General features: G+C 36.9%; 2 protein-coding genes across 5 annotated transcripts; both read left to right on the forward strand.

The window, feature by feature from the left end:
* Nucleotides 1–1,363: 1,363 nt before the first annotated feature.
* Nucleotides 1,364–7,885, forward strand: LOC133788234 (DEAD-box ATP-dependent RNA helicase 52A-like). 4 transcript variants are annotated; one of them, XR_009873154.1, is made up of 15 exons: nucleotides 1,366–1,709; nucleotides 2,083–2,175; nucleotides 2,270–2,434; nucleotides 2,554–2,649; nucleotides 3,312–3,386; nucleotides 3,756–3,917; nucleotides 4,127–4,207; nucleotides 4,838–4,936; nucleotides 5,370–5,465; nucleotides 5,863–5,994; nucleotides 6,263–6,337; nucleotides 6,849–6,938; nucleotides 7,035–7,109; nucleotides 7,210–7,452; nucleotides 7,561–7,885. XR_009873154.1 is itself a non-coding variant. In XM_062225629.1 (14 exons), the coding sequence occupies exons 1-14, from the start codon at nucleotides 1,455–1,457 to the stop codon at nucleotides 7,384–7,386; spliced, it is 1,671 nt and encodes a 556-aa protein (XP_062081613.1). In that variant the 5' UTR covers nucleotides 1,366–1,454; the 3' UTR covers nucleotides 7,387–7,885. The 4 variants fall into 4 exon arrangements, 2 of the variants coding, with proteins under 2 accessions (XP_062081614.1, XP_062081613.1); XR_009873153.1 differs by having other exon boundaries at nucleotides 7,617–7,885; XM_062225629.1 differs by having other exon boundaries at nucleotides 7,210–7,885.
* Nucleotides 7,886–13,637: 5,752 nt separating this feature from the next.
* Nucleotides 13,638–15,070, forward strand: LOC133789693 (uncharacterized). Its single transcript, XM_062227468.1, has 2 exons — nucleotides 13,638–14,205; nucleotides 14,280–15,070. Exons 1-2 carry the CDS (start codon nucleotides 13,645–13,647, stop codon nucleotides 14,670–14,672), a joined length of 954 nt encoding a protein of 317 aa, XP_062083452.1. The 5' UTR covers nucleotides 13,638–13,644; the 3' UTR covers nucleotides 14,673–15,070.
* Nucleotides 15,071–15,313: the final 243 nt, after the last annotated feature.

Here is a 15,313-nt window from a genome sequence, read left to right on the forward strand (position 1 = left end):
ATTTTTACTGTAATCCTTATAGAAACATCTAAATTTGGGAAGAAAAATAATAAAAATATGAAAACGTGATTGGGTAACCAGTTAGCCTGATGTGAACATTCAAATCTAGAAAAAAAATTGTATTAAAATGTGAATAAGTAACCAGTTATCCTAGTGGAAACATCAAAATCTGGAAAAAAATACATATGAAAACTTGAATGGGTAACTAGTAACCCTGATAGGAACATCCAAATTGGGAAATAAAAAAATAGATATGAAAAAGTGAATGGGTAACAAGTTACCTTGATGGAAACATTCAAATTTGAAGAAAAATATCTGATGAAAATGTGAATGGGTAACCAGTTATCCTAGTGGGAACATCCAAATTTGGAAAACAAAATTAGATTTGAAAATTTGAATGGATAAATAGTAACCCTGATAGGAATATCCAATTTTGGAATGAAAAAACATAGATATAAAAAACATGAAAGGGTAACCAATTTCCCTGATATAAACATTCAAATTTGAAAAAAAACAATCTGATATAAAAACGTGAATGTGTATCTGGTTACCCTGATGGGAACATCCAAATTTAAAAAAAAATCATATATGAAAATGTGATTGTTATGTTACTTAACCCAAGTAATGAAAAAATAGTCATGATCTTTAAAAAAAATGTTAGAAAAAAATTGATTTAATTTTTTTTTTGTATAGTAAAAAATATAAGTATAATAATAAATAATAAAATATTTTAAATTGAAGGGGAGATGATTTAATAAGAAACTTTCTCTAAAAAAAGTTTGACAAAAATGAAGGAGAAATAAGACGTCAACTATAAAAGAAGTTGAAAAGATAAAAACTAAAAATAGTAAAGTGAAATTGTACTTGTGATTTTAAATTTTAACATTAAATTATAAAAAATAAATATTAAACAATATAAAACAATAAAATAGATTAAGTTTTCTTTTTAAATTACTAAGTCAATATTGTATAAGAAAACTAACATAAAAATAATCAAATAAAAAATATTTAAACAACTAAAATAATCTCCTAATTTAAATAAATTTAATTAAGAGTAAACATAAATCAATTTTTATATAAAAATATGAGAATTAAATCCTTAAAATTGATTTTTTTTTTACAAAAAAGCTGTAAAATAAGATTTAAAAAAAAAAACTATATTTTTGTAAACGTGTTAAAAAAACCATAAAAAATGTAATTACTTCTATTTAATATCTCTAATTTTATTTATTTATTTAGAAAAAGTGGATAAATCAAAAGAAGAAGAAAAGGAGGGTAGTATTAATATTAAGCCCAAAAGGGGGGTTTACTGGTGTGCGCAGTCCGCAAACAAGTCATCTTCTAGCTCAAGTTAAAACCCCCCCCCCCACACAAAAAAAAACACAACACGAAACGCAACATAATTCTCTCTTGTTCTGCTCCTTCATTCACTCTATCTTCTCTGGTTAAAAACCATGTCGTACGTACCTCCACACTTGAGGAACTTGATCAGCTCAACCACCAGTACCACTACTACCACCTCCAATACCTCACCAACACTCACTCTCCCTACTGATTGCGCTAACCTTTTCTACACCTCCAATTCCAATTCCTACTCCAACTCCTCCAATGGCTTCCGCCGCACCTCCTCCACTCTTTCTCCCTTGCCTGACCCTGTTTTCCCTCTCTGGAAGCCCTCCCAACGAGTCCTCACCATGAACCCCGACCAGGTTCGTTCCTTCCTTCCTTCATTCGCCGTTTTCTAACTTTTCATTGCAATTTGTTTTTATTTTCTTCTTCTTCTATTTTTCTTTGCTTCAGTTTTAGCGAAATTGTTGTATCGCCTGGTTCTTGGGATTGAATGTTGCGTTTGACATTCTTGTTTGAATTCATCTGGCTAGGGTTTTTCTTTAGCTACTTTCACATTTCTTGTATGGCATTTGTGAGGTTTTATTGCTCGTTGCATTGTGTTTCGCTTTGGTCTCTCTAGGGTTTTAGTTATGTGCTGTTCCCATTATTTTTTCGTTTTATTGTTTAACGATTCAAGATTGGACACTTGTTTCTTTTGTTTAAATACATCGGTAAATTTGGTTCTTTGTGCAGATTGAAGAGGTTCGTTGTCGGCTCAACGTTGATGTTACTTCTGCCCCCGACTCTGAGCCTGCGCCCGCACCAATTGAGTCTTTTGAAGATATGGTTGAGCCTATTGTCTTATTCTTGTGTTATTTGTGTTTCTTTTTATCGGTCTAGGTTGTTGAGTTTTAATGAGTTTTGGATTTTGTGCTTTCAGTGTCTGCACCCTAGCATAATGAAGGATATAGCGTATCATGAATATACCAGGCCAACAGCTATTCAGGCGCAAGCAATGCCAGTTGCCCTCAGTGGTCGGGATTTATTGGGTTGTGCTGAAACTGGTAGTGGTAAAACAGCTGCATTTGCCATTCCAATGATACAGGTATGTGGATGTAGTGTTCGATATGATTGTACCTTTGTTACATTTGATTCTTACAAAGTCAAGTTTGTAGTGAAGATACTCCATTACATTATATTCAAACTTTTGTTTGCTTTTCACAGCATTGCTTGGCTCAATCTCCTGTTCGTCGTGGCGATGGGCCCCTAGCGTTGGTATTAGCTCCGACTAGAGAGCTTGCTCAACAAATTGAGAAGGAGGTATTCTAGTTGATTTTTAGATGGAGCAAACCAATGAGATATTTTGTAATCTGTGGTCCTAATTATTTTTGCCACTGGCACTCCATTGTACTCTATTAAATAATCCAATGCTGCTATGAATGAGATATTTGTAATATGTGGTAATAAGTGGTTTGATAAATATAACTGCAGTTAAGCCTGTTTAGAGTCATCTGATCTTAGATGGTAGTTGTAGTTGATTTTAAGATGGGAGCAAACCAATGACCTATTAATAAGATGTGGTAATAATTATTTTTGGTACTTCATAGTAAACTATTAAATTATGCAATAATGAATGAGATAAGTGGTTTCGATAATTATAACTGCAATTGAATCTGTTTAGAGTCATCTTATTTTACATATAATTGTATAAGCCTGGGTGTGTATTCCTTTCCTCATTGCATCTTATGTGAGTAGAACTGTTTCAGGTGTCTCATTATGGTAGTTTCTATTTTTAAGTAGAATTCCTACTTTACATTTTGTAGATTCTATATGTTTCAGTTTTAAGCACCCTTTTCCGTTCGCCATTTGGATATTAATGTTATTGAACATGATATATATGTTCAAGATAATTGAGTATATTGTGCTGTCACTGTGTATTGATTCTGTGTCATAATAATGAGTTTCTGTTTTTTACTTTACAGGTTAAGGCTTTTAGCAAATCTCTCGAGTCATTTAAAACTGCAATTGTTGTTGGTGGAACTAATATATCTGACCAGGTGACTGATGTGGATTTATAGTTTTATTGTTTACTTAAGTTCTCCCCTGTGTGGTCAAAGGGAATACTGTTGGGTGGATTATGTTGATCTATATTGTTTATTTATTTATTTTTGACATTTCTCATATGTTGTGGTTATTTTCCTATAATTTAAATTTTATGTTCTAACTAATGAGTTATTAATTAAATATTTAATTGATATCTTATTCTTTATGGTAGGATGTGTACCCTTAATTTCAATTTCGACTTCTCTTTTATCTTAAGTCTGAAATACACCGTTCTTTGGGTGTATGGAATGTACTTTCTGTCCTCGTGAAAAAGCCCATATCAATATGTGTTTGACTGATTTCACTGCTGGATGCCAAAACAGAGGTCTGAGCTCCGTGCTGGAGTTGATATAGTTGTTGCTACTCCTGGGAGATTTATAGATCATTTGCAGCAAGGAAATAGTTCACTTTCAAGAGTTTCATTTGTTGTTCTAGATGAGGCTGACAGAATGCTTGACATGGGGTTTGAACCTCAGATAAGAGAGGTACGCTCCCTTCCTACCTCAAATATTTCTATTTTTCTCTTTTACTTGAGATTTTTTCTGTTCCATCTGTTTGTATGCTCCATCAAAGCCTGGCGATTCATGTCCCCCTTTCCCTGTTGCACAACCTATTTCTTTGTAAATTCAACAAATTATGGTAATTTATTTAGCTCTTTTGTTGAAGAAATTTTGAGTTCATCATACCATCTCAGGTGATGCGGAGTCTTCCTGAAAAGCATCAAACTTTGTTGTTTAGTGCTACCATGCCTGTGGAGATTGAAGCACTAACTCAGGTTAGGACTTCTGTCTTGTGGTTTTCTTCACCGTATATATCAAAGTGTTTATTTATTTTTGGGTTGGTAAAAGCAGTGTTAAAGGCTCTTAAATGTATACGAGTTGATAAATTTCGGTTAAGACAGTTAATGCCTGTAACATTCTAATTCCACACATTATCTATAAATTTCATTCTCATTCCTTCTAGAGAATGATCCTTCCTTGAGCTTCCTCAGGCTGTTCCACCTTAAAGTGAGGCTAGATATAATATTTTTAGAGTTTTCTTGTATGAATACTTTAATTGTTTGGATACATTTCATTGTTTTCCCAGAGAGTTTAGTCATGGAAACCTTTGATTGAATGCTAATTGCAGTATTACATAACATTACATTGATTATCTTCATCAAGGTAATCATTACATTTTGTTTCTGTCATAGATAAGTTGACAAGTTGACGTGAATATTTAAATATTAATTCTGAAGCAAGGTCCTTTTGTAGAAGAATTCATCACATCTATTTTCTTCGCGCAGGTCTGAAATGGATTTGTTTTGTTAAGTTTCTATTATGAAATTACTTTCCTCAACAACTCAGGGACATGAGTTTCATTTTCTTTCTCTTTGCTCTCGTTGACATCAAGAATATTATTTCAGGAATACTTATCTAGCCCTGTGCAAGTGAAGGTAGGAAAAGTTAGTAGTCCAACAGCAAATGTATCTCAAAATCTGGTGAAGGTTCCTGACAGTGAGAAGGTATGTATCCTTAAGTGAAATGACAAGTAGAGATTATGTTAAAAGCTTTCTTTCTTGTGTATAAAATTATTTTCTGTTATGAGAGGACTTGGCATCTATCCCCCACCACTTACACAGCACATATTTATATATTCTTCCTTCATTGTTGGTATCTGGGGTTTTTCAAGGGGTTGATGAGCATTTTACTTGTATGTTGCTTCTGCTTTATCTGAATATTTAGATTTTGCATCTATAAATTTTCCACTTTCGAATTGAAGAGGTTATGCGTGATCTGAATATATATTATGTAGAGAGTTGTGTATGCAATTACAAAAGGTCTTTGTTTCTTTTGACCTTTAATGTGCTTAATTTTTAATGTGATATGATAAATCCGTCTGTTGTCTTATTCTTGGTTATTACATTAAATTTGTTTTTGTTTCTTAATCTGTTGTAGCTTGATCAGCTTCTAGCTCTTCTTGTAGAGGAAGCATCTCATGCTGAAAGATCTGGTCATCCTTTTCCCTTAACTATTGTCTTTGTGGAGAGGAAGGTATATTGTAGTTCACAACTATACTGATCAACGATCATTATTGTATTGTCATTTTATACTTTTAAATTGGTCTCTTGGTTATTGTTACAAAATTCACTTTGAAAATTGGTCAATTGTGTGTTTATATATTATTTATGGATTTAAAAATCGACACTGGTACATATTTATGTGTTGCCTTATAAGCAAGCATCATGTTTAGCGACAAATATTTCCATTTTGAGTGTAAGTATTTACGTTTATGTTTAGATGTCTGCATTTTGAGACTATAATTGAATCTATTACAAAAGGAAAAAGTTATGTTAGAACATTCAGGAAATTGATTTTCACTCTAGTTGCTGTTCTTTCTTCTGTACAGTATGGATATTAAAGTCTTACATGATTTTGGTTCTTCATGTAGACAAGATGTGATGAAGTTGCTGAAGCCTTGGTAGCACAAGGTTTACATGCAGTTGCTCTTCACGGAGGCCGCTCACAGAATGAGAGAGAGGCTGCTTTACGAAATTTTAGGAATGGCTCTACTAATATTTTGGTATTATTACCTTTTACAGAGGAATGATGCTTCTACCGGCAGGCTCTATATTTTCTCAAGTTTTAGCACGTCAGATTAATTATTATTTTTATGATATCCTATGCTATTACAACTTTTTGGATCAATTAATTTTGTAGATGTCTCTTTCCTATTCTTTTCCTTTTCCATCCTACACCCTATGTATTTTTGATTGATCTTGAATAAATATGAAAGCCAACTGTCAATATTCAACCTGGAGTTTTGTAAGTTACTTGGGTCCTTCTTGCAGGTTGCTACAGATGTTGCATCTCGTGGTTTGGATGTCTCAGGAGTTGCTCATGTTATCAATTTAGATCTTCCAAAGGTATATTTGGCTAATAAAGCCTCTTTGTTGAGTTAAACGCAAAATTCACTAAACTGACTCATAAAGGATACTAGACAATTTGGTAACTCACCTCTCTTTGTAGAGTGCATTCTATTAGGGGGTGTTTGGTATGGGGGAAAGTAAATGTGAGAATGAGAATCTAAAATCCTTACTATGTTTGGTTCAAATTTTAAGGGTTAAAGTTAATAATTTGTGTGGGTCTCACATATATTTTAAGGGTAAAGCGAACCCTTTTGTACATTAGAGTTTAATATTCTTTTCATCCTAAGTTCCTCTACACTTTCTAAGGCAACTCACTACTTAAAACAAACACCCCCTCAATATAAACTATGATGGTGATATTTTTAATTACACGAATTAAGCCATGCAAACCTAAACTTGTTCTCCCTAAACATAACTTAGCATCTCATTAGCCTGGTATTTTCAGTCGTCATTAATTTCAATGTGAATAGAAATTCTGAAGCTTCAGTTGTGGCTGCCTCAATTATAGAGCATGGAAGATTATGTACACCGAATTGGAAGGACAGGTAGAGCAGGATCAATGGGTCAAGCTACTTCCTTTTACACTGATCGTGATTTGGTATTTTTTTTTAATCTTTTATGTTATCATACTCTTATGCTTACTCAGTTTCAACATCTGACCATACATTTGTTCTTTTGTTTGTGTTACGACTAGTTCCTTGTTGCACAAATAAAGAAAGCAATAGCAGAAGTTGAATCTGGAAATGTTGTTACATTTGCGACGGGGAAGGTACATATTTATACTTTTAATGTGTACTTGCATGCGATACAAGTGGACCCCCTGACATCCTTTTTACTGAACTTCAAACTTGGTCGGTGTTAACTATAAGGTTGCTAGAAGGAAAGAGAAAGAAGCTGCAGTGGCTCAGAAAGAAGCTAGGATTGCTCTTTCTAAGCTCTCAATGGTGGGACCAAATTCATTAAACATAGAGGACAAGTATAGGTTCATGATTGCCTCATCGAATATCAAAAGAGAGGGATCAGCTGATAGTGCTTGGGATGATTAGTGAAATCTGTACTGTTGCCTATTAAGTTCAATTGATGAGCCAGAGTTAGAACTCGAAGCTTCAAAGGTTGGTAATCTTGTGCTTCGATTGAAATTTATGTATCTGCATCTTTTAGCGACTTGCCACCAATTAGTTTCTGAAGCTGTTCTTTACTTCGTTCTTTCCCTTTATTAGTGCACTCTGCTCCTTTTCACGATTAGTAATACTGTTGATGGAAATAAATGGTCCAGGCACACTGCTTCCTTGTTGTGCTTGAAAGCGCAAAATGTACTGGAGATGATAGAGTTTTTCTGTAAGTTGCCTTTGTATCTGTTCTGTCGCTTTTACATAATGATGTAACTAGTCCACCGTAACAGGGAGTACCTGGTCGATCTCTTAGAAGCTTGTAGGTTATGCATTGCATAGTGTACATCTCAAAGTGAAGTTTACTATTTTACTGGAGAACAGAGTTTGGTAGTATTGAAATGAAATTTCTGGCAGATATTCAATTTTATTAAAATGTTATTTATTGATTTATTTATCAAAATAGGTAAAATATCTGGGTTAATTTCTAATATTAGCTGGAAATTCCAGTTGCTATTGATTTGTTTTAATAGAAAAGTTGGATTGGTAATTTGGTTTGTACGTATTGATAGATCTAAAATCTCTCACCCGCTGTTATACGGCTTTTATATTAGAGAGAGAAGATAATAGTAGGATTCTGTCTCTTTATTTGTTGACATTTTAATTCATCGATTGAATCTTAACCTATGTTGCAACACAACATTTGTAGTTCTTTTTTTAATCACAAAGATACCGAGAATTTAACTTTTTGCTGAAAAGTAGTGAGAAAATCAAGACTTGATTCCTAGAATTGTTTTTTTTTTTTTTTTTTTTGTCGGGTGATTCCTATAATTTAAAGCGTCATGTGCCATATATTTATTTTATTAGCTTCTGAATCATATACTACGAATATTAGATATCAAACCAACACAAAATATTTCCCTAAATAAAAAAAAAATCTATAATGTAGAGGCTGTTTTTCCTCTAACTTAATTATGAACACTAAACAACATTGTAGAAAAAATAAAAGAACACAATAGCTTTTTACTTAGTTCAGCTGTTAAAATTTGCGTAGTCTATGAGTCAGTATTATTGATCTTTTTTTTGGAAAACAATTTGACAGAATATTCTCAGTACAATTTTGTGCGTGAGTACAAATGAAATATTCTCAGTAGTGAGTACAAATGAAATTTCCTAGGCTATTTATAGGTCTAATTGATAGAATATTTCCTCTTATTTTGGGAAGTTACCAACAATCATTCAAATTATGAAATAAGTATAAATAAATACATTAATTACATAATATCCCATAATATTTGGAATTTAATATCTAATATCAACAAATGTCTTAAGGGGTTGTTTGTTTTGAGTAGTTGAGTTGCTTTGGAAAGTGTAGAGAGACTTATGATGGAGGTAATATTAAACTCTTGTGTACAAAATGGTTCACTTTACCTTTAAAATACATGTGGGCTCACACAAATCCCATGATATTAGATTCCCATTCCCACCTTTACTTTACCCCATACCAAACACCCCCTTAGGAATTAGGGATTTCCTAACAGTCTCCATGTGTAAAACGTATTCCTGAGTTTGATAAGAAAGTGGATGCGCTTTCGAGATTGAACAAGACTCCAAGCTCGTTACTCCAGTCAGCCTCTTCCTCACTTAGTGGTTTTGTCGAACTCATTCTTCGGAGACTAATACCTTCGAGCCTACAACTAAGGCTTGAACAATACAACTCATGCTCGAGTATTGATAACTGATAACGGATCTGGAACCATGTCAATTTATACAAGTGTACTGCCAACACTTGTTATTTTTGAGCTTACTATTTTCGAGCCTACATTTCGAGGCTATTTATTCATTCTCAAAATTTGGGTGTAATATTTTGCCCCCTCAAAAGTGTTGGTTCGAATACTCTGAGAAGGAAACTTTTGAACTCTACTTTCGAAAAACGTGCCCACCTACCATACTCGAGTATAGACACGTGTCATTGGAGGATTGCATACCGAAAGTACTTGAGTACCTTGCTATCTGCGCACGTCCTTTCATATGACATTTTTTGCCGCCAACTTTTAGAATTAAATGTGGTCCATTGGATCACGTTTTAACCCGAATCAAAGGCTCATATTTCCCTAACCTTTGACATTCCTTTTGTCTATTTAAGCCCCCTCTTTCATCATCCTCTTCTTCTTCACTTTGCATTTCATCTTTCAGAAAACACGAACCAGAGAATAAAAACCAGAGCCTCCTTTTTTTTTCTTTGCATGTTCTCTAAACCCAAAAAACAAAGCAATCTCTCAACCGTCGGCTCAGTAGGATCATGTCTGCTTCCACTTCTTCAAACAACGATATCTTCTTTTCCAAGATCATTTTCGTGTAAGTTTCTGATCCTTATTCACATTTTTTTTTTTTTTTTTTTTACATGTTTCTTCTATGTATAAGGAAAACTTCTCTGGTTTCCACCAGACTTTTAATGGTTCTTTTGCATAATGTAAATTTTTGGTTTAGGCAGATTTAGAAACATGAATTTAGGCCAAAATTTTTGGTAAAATAAGATGAAAATGGGGTCTTTTTTAGGTTATGGGGTATTTAGGTCAAAAGTTTCGTGTAGCTTAAGGAATAGAGTTTTGGATTAGTTTTTTAATGCACATCCCGAAAATATCGCCTTTTCGGGTAACTGCCTACTTTTTCCCTAGGAATTTGGGATTCTTTTAAATTTGTAATAACCATCCCACTCTCACGTGGGTGCACTCTCGATGCCCCAAACTTTATAATAGTTCGGGGTGGTCGTTCGAGTTAACCTCACCTTTTCGAGCCGTCAGGCTTGATTAATGTGATCTCGTTACCTCGAGCTCGAGTTATCAAGATCTTAACCCCTCCTATTCTTCTTATCTTTTTTATAATGGGCCCTCACCTTTTTCTTCCTTGTTAGATGTCGCAGTCTTTTGAGAATCGGTGGGGCCCAAGCTTGTCATCCCTTACCATCCATCAACTCCCGGACTTGAATCGCCTTTTACATGAAATCCGCGATTAATTCGCAAGTACAAGGAACGGTGCGAGCAAGAAGATATATGTGCCCATTTTTGATGTCAGATCGACGGGGTCGAAGAGAGGAAAAGAAAGAAGCTCTGAGTTGCAGTGTATCCCAATCTAGACCCCGAGATTCGGCCGATTTCGCTAGACCCCAAACTCAACGTCACCGTAGCCTATTCTCCTGGCGACCTCGTATTCAACCTCATGGAGGGTCCATCTAACCAGCCACCAAAGCCCCCAAATCTCTTTCCATCTTGGTCTCAGAGAGTTTTTTTTTTCGAGGCCGAACACTACCAGAGCTCCATAACCTCGACAAGACAGATTTCCGAGCTCCTCTCTTGCCATGGGTTGAAGCTCTCCAGCTAGTTAGTTTGCCGCCCCGCTAGCTCCGAAGAGAGGAGCTATTTTGCCCCTGGCGAAGGCGATCCAGATAGGAAGGTTAAACTCCCGGCCTGGAGTCGTGAACACTTGCGAGCCTGGGCTTTACTGCCTCTGTAGGGTTACTTCCGGAGCTTTTTGGACTAGGTTGGCATAGCCCCATTCCAACTCCAGACGAACTCGTACAGGGTCCTGACTGCGTTAAGGTTGTTGTACCAGGAGATGAAGTGGGAGGAGCCCACGACACATGAGATCCTCTATCTCTTTTGCCTCAAAAGCAACCCCTCCCGAGCTCATGGTGGAGATGGATTCTATTACCTTTCAAGCTATCCCAAGGAGAAATGACTATTCGAGGATATCCCCAATCATCCTCCTAACTTCAAGATCGCTTTCTTCTGGACGGATGGTCTCGCTCCCTCTCGCTTCTACTCCTTCCAGCGAATTCGTAAGTATTTTTCTAGTCTTTTCTGATTTGATTTTCCCTTTCATTTTCCAGCTCGATTGACTCACTCCAATCTTGTATACAACCAATTATCACCGTCCCCAGACCACAGACGCCATGAGGGAACATAGGGAAGCTATCCTTGAGCTTCCCTACCGTCGACGATCCTTCTCATACCTTCTCCACAAAGACAAGCTTCGACTTTGCAATCTTCTTGAAGAGGGTGAGACTATTGACGACTCAGGCAATCACAAATATGCAAGATGGGAAGATGTCCCTGTGCCCACCACCAAGCTCCCCGTGAGAGGCAAATACGCGGGCCCGAGCTCGCGTACCCCTAGATCTCACCCTTTCGAACCCTCGAGCTCAGGTAATGCATAGGACGAGGCCTCAGCGAGCTTGTTAAGAGAAGGTAAAGTTGTGCTCGACCCATCTATGTGGTCTCCCTCTCTACTTAAATATGAACCCGATGTGTTCTGTTTGAAGACCCTAGGAATAACTTCCTGGCATGGTCGAGGGTAGACCTTAGTCCATAGGTTCGACAATTGGCTAGGGAAGTACTAGACCATGTATAGTTTAAACGAGGTTTGAGATGATGTAGCTGTGCAATATAGTAAAAATGACTATAGGGAACTTTCGAGGATGTACCCTACTTTTAGGGAAGGGACTCCAGTAGCCTTGTCTATTGATAGGGAAATTTCCTGGTCCCCGAGTTCGAGCTCTAATGAGTCCTCCAGTTAGGTTCTTGGTACTTGTTTAACGCCCAAATCGTGACAACCACTAAGCGGTGGTTGTAGTATAGATCGGGCGGTCGATCCACAAGGAGGTAACCTAAAACCAAAATATTAGTAGAAAATAACACAAAAAGTTAGTAACATGAAATAAATAAAAAATGGAAATGAAAAGAGATTTGAGATTTTGGTATTGTCTTTTTGATGAAATGATAAAATGAGATAAGTGAAATAAAAGTAAGGGTAATCAAGAGTTTGAGAAATAGAAAGGTTTCAAGAATCATCCATATGCTTGTTTAGTTACTTAGTTACTTGATTTACAAAAATGCACAAGTAAATAGTTCACATCCCAACATTTACTTGGAAAATCTAACATTAAAAGTCCATATTTTTTTCTAACAAAAGTCCATTTGAGTTATAAAATTCTTTACTTTAAAAGCACAATGTTAATCTTATGAAAAATCTAAAAATGACAAAATACCCAAGGGCAATAATACAATAGAATATTAGACATAAAATTATGTATCAATATTACTTTTACTAATTAGAAGCACATAGAAAGAGCATGAGTAATCCTATATACTATTAGCGATAGTAAATAAAGATAACAAAATAGAGATGGGGATGAAAGAACATAAATAACTCAAATACATTACATTAAGAACATAGTAACTCAAAGTAGCAAAATAACATCACTAGCATATAAAATCATCCCTATTTATAGAGGGAGAAAATGACTAAAAAGAAATTAAACAATAAAATGGAGTTTACAAAATAAATCGGAAATATTAATAATAAAATATGATTTTGAAAAAAATAAAACCTTCTTATAAATATTAACCTAGTTATTTTGGTGCATGGTCAATATGCCATTTTTCTAAAACACCAAAAAAGATGAGCTTTGAAGCTCAAAATAGCAATGTGCAAGGCCCAATAGAAGGTGGCTGGTGGCAGAGGAGGGTTTTGACCCATTCCCAGCCAATGGGGAGGCGCCACGTGGGCGTTGGCTAGGAGAGGAGAAGGGCAGGTGGTGGGAGCTTCGGATTGGGCCGGTGGAGTGCTGGGCCTGGTTGCTGCGTTGGGCCGCTGGAGGCTGGGCGCTGGAGGAGGCTTGGGCGTGGGAAGCTCGCGGGTTGCAGGTCAATGGGCCGGGTCACATGCGGGTCCAGGCAGCTGCTGGAGAAGGCTTGGGCGCCGTGTGGCACACTATGACACGCCACCTGTCGCGGGGAGAGAGGAGGAAATGGGACTGTGCCTTTGGTTTTGGGCCTTCGGGACTGGGCCAAACTTCTTCAAAAATGCCATTTTCTTCAATTTTTTTCTTCAGTTTTAACTATTTCTTTGTTCTCTCTTTTTATTAATGTCCAAATGTAATTTATTTCCTGAAAATTAAACACAAATTAAATTAAAATTAATATTTTCAATTATAAAATATGTTACAATAAATTCATGAAAAATTAATTAAAACTTAATTTATTTTACACTTTAAAACTAATGAATTTGCATTTTTGAGCACTAATCAGTACTTAGTCATTTTTAATATTGAAATGTGTATAATTTTTCCTTTCTCGACTTAATTTCTCGACTTAACTGATCTTCTTTGTTCTTTTTTTTTTTTTTTCAGGTGACATGGAGTCGGACTTGGATAGCCTCTTGGGGAAACCTCCTAAGGTCCGAGGGACAAAGCGAGGACGCGCCACCTCGAAAAAAGGCGCTCCTTCGAAGTTTGCGAAGGTTGCAGAGGGTTCCTCTCCCTTGAAGCCTATCTCCAACAATCCCAAGCCCCAGACTCCGGACTCTACAGACGTGGTCGGTGGCACTACTCCCGCGACCTCAATGACAATCACCATCAAGCCCCCGGTTACCATGCCACCTCCTTTAGTGAAGTCTCCTTCTCCTCCTCCTTGCCTAGTCCCTGCTGAAGACAAAGGAAAAAACGTTGTGCCTCCTTCGGCTCCTATGCCTGTGGGTGCCCCAACCCTGACCATAGTTCGACAATTTGTAACCTCACCCCATATGCGAGAATACCCTTTGGCAAGTGAGGCTGGGACCTTAGAGGTCGATCTATGCTCAGACCTCCTATCTCGGGCTGGCCAATCGTGCAACAACCTCGATGCCGATGTATGGCGATTTCTGAGGGGGGAAAATCCCACACACCTCGTCGACCAGACCATGGAGCTCGGGGTTTCAGTAAGCTATTTCAAGTGATCTTTTTTCTCTCGATTACTTGTTGATTTTCTAACCATGGTAATCTTGTGTTTCAGACTCTCCTTAGTATCCTTCGCCAAAGCTCGCTTTTCTCCTCAAGAATGGCGGCGGCCGAGACCTTGGTTTATGACACAAACCAGGCTCGAATCCATGCTGAGGATGATCTGAAGGAGGCCAAGGGAGCCCAGGACAAACTCGAGGACGCCCTCAGAGTCTCTCAGGACAAACTCGCCTCTTCTGAAGCTGATATCGACAACCTGAAGGCGAAGCTCGACACCAAGACGGCTGACTTCGACGTTGCTAAGGCTGAGATTGATCGTTTGAATACGGAGACAAGTGCTGCCAAAGCGAAGGCCGAACGCTTGAGGGAGGAAAAGAACTCTGCCTTTGAGATTCCCGAGTATGAAAAGAAACACATGCTCGAGGAATTAAAGGCCAAAAAGGACTAGGCAACCGACCGAGCCATGTACATGATGTGGTCCCTGAACCCTAAGATGGACATCTCGTTCCTCGAAGATGAGGAAGAAGAGTTCATCTCCAAGTGGAAGGCTCGGTTGGCCGAGGAGGAGGTCGCAGCCACCACTTTGGATGGCGGCGGTGAAGAGGAGACAAGGGAGGAAGCCGAGTCTGCTCCTGCTGACCAAGACTGAATCTTGTTAAAAAGGGTTGCGTCCCTTATTACTTTTTTGTAATTATTTTTATGCCCTTTGGGCAAAGACAATTTGAAACATTTAATTATATTTTTGGCTTATATGTCAATGCTAGTTATTTTTATGCTTATATTCCTTGCTCGAAATATTAACGCATATTATGCCTGAAGTGATGTATTTGTTTATCTATACAAATACTTGTTGGGTTTAAGCTCGAATTTCGTCGTATTCATGCGTAGTTCACTCGAGTTCCCTTTTTCGACTTCGTTATTATCAAGGTCGAATATCACTTTTACCATGTATTTTTATTGAAAAATACTTAGTGGCGTGTAACGTCGTTAATCTAGTTATATTTTGTTCTTCCATAATAGCTTTTCCCCATCCTCAAGTATGATCTCGAGGTTGCGAGGTTAGAACTTATTTGCAAAAATTTCCAGCCC

The sequence above is a fragment of the Humulus lupulus genome, chromosome 7 (assembly GCF_963169125.1).
Source record: "Humulus lupulus chromosome 7, drHumLupu1.1, whole genome shotgun sequence".
Lineage (NCBI taxonomy): Eukaryota > Viridiplantae > Streptophyta > Magnoliopsida > Rosales > Cannabaceae > Humulus > Humulus lupulus.

Coding starts and splice junctions, on each gene's coding strand:
- LOC133788234 (XM_062225629.1), top strand. CDS start 1,455: ATGTCGTACGTACCTCCACACTTGAGGAACTTGATCAGCTCAACCACC. Junction 2,176..2,269: donor TTGAGTCTTTTGAAGATATG/GTTGAGCCTATT, acceptor TTGTGCTTTCAG/TGTCTGCACCCTAGCATAAT. Junction 3,918..4,126: donor TTGAACCTCAGATAAGAGAG/GTACGCTCCCTT, acceptor ATACCATCTCAG/GTGATGCGGAGTCTTCCTGA.
- LOC133789693 (XM_062227468.1), top strand. CDS start 13,645: ATGGAGTCGGACTTGGATAGCCTCTTGGGGAAACCTCCTAAGGTCCGA. Junction 14,206..14,279: donor CCATGGAGCTCGGGGTTTCA/GTAAGCTATTTC, acceptor CTTGTGTTTCAG/ACTCTCCTTAGTATCCTTCG.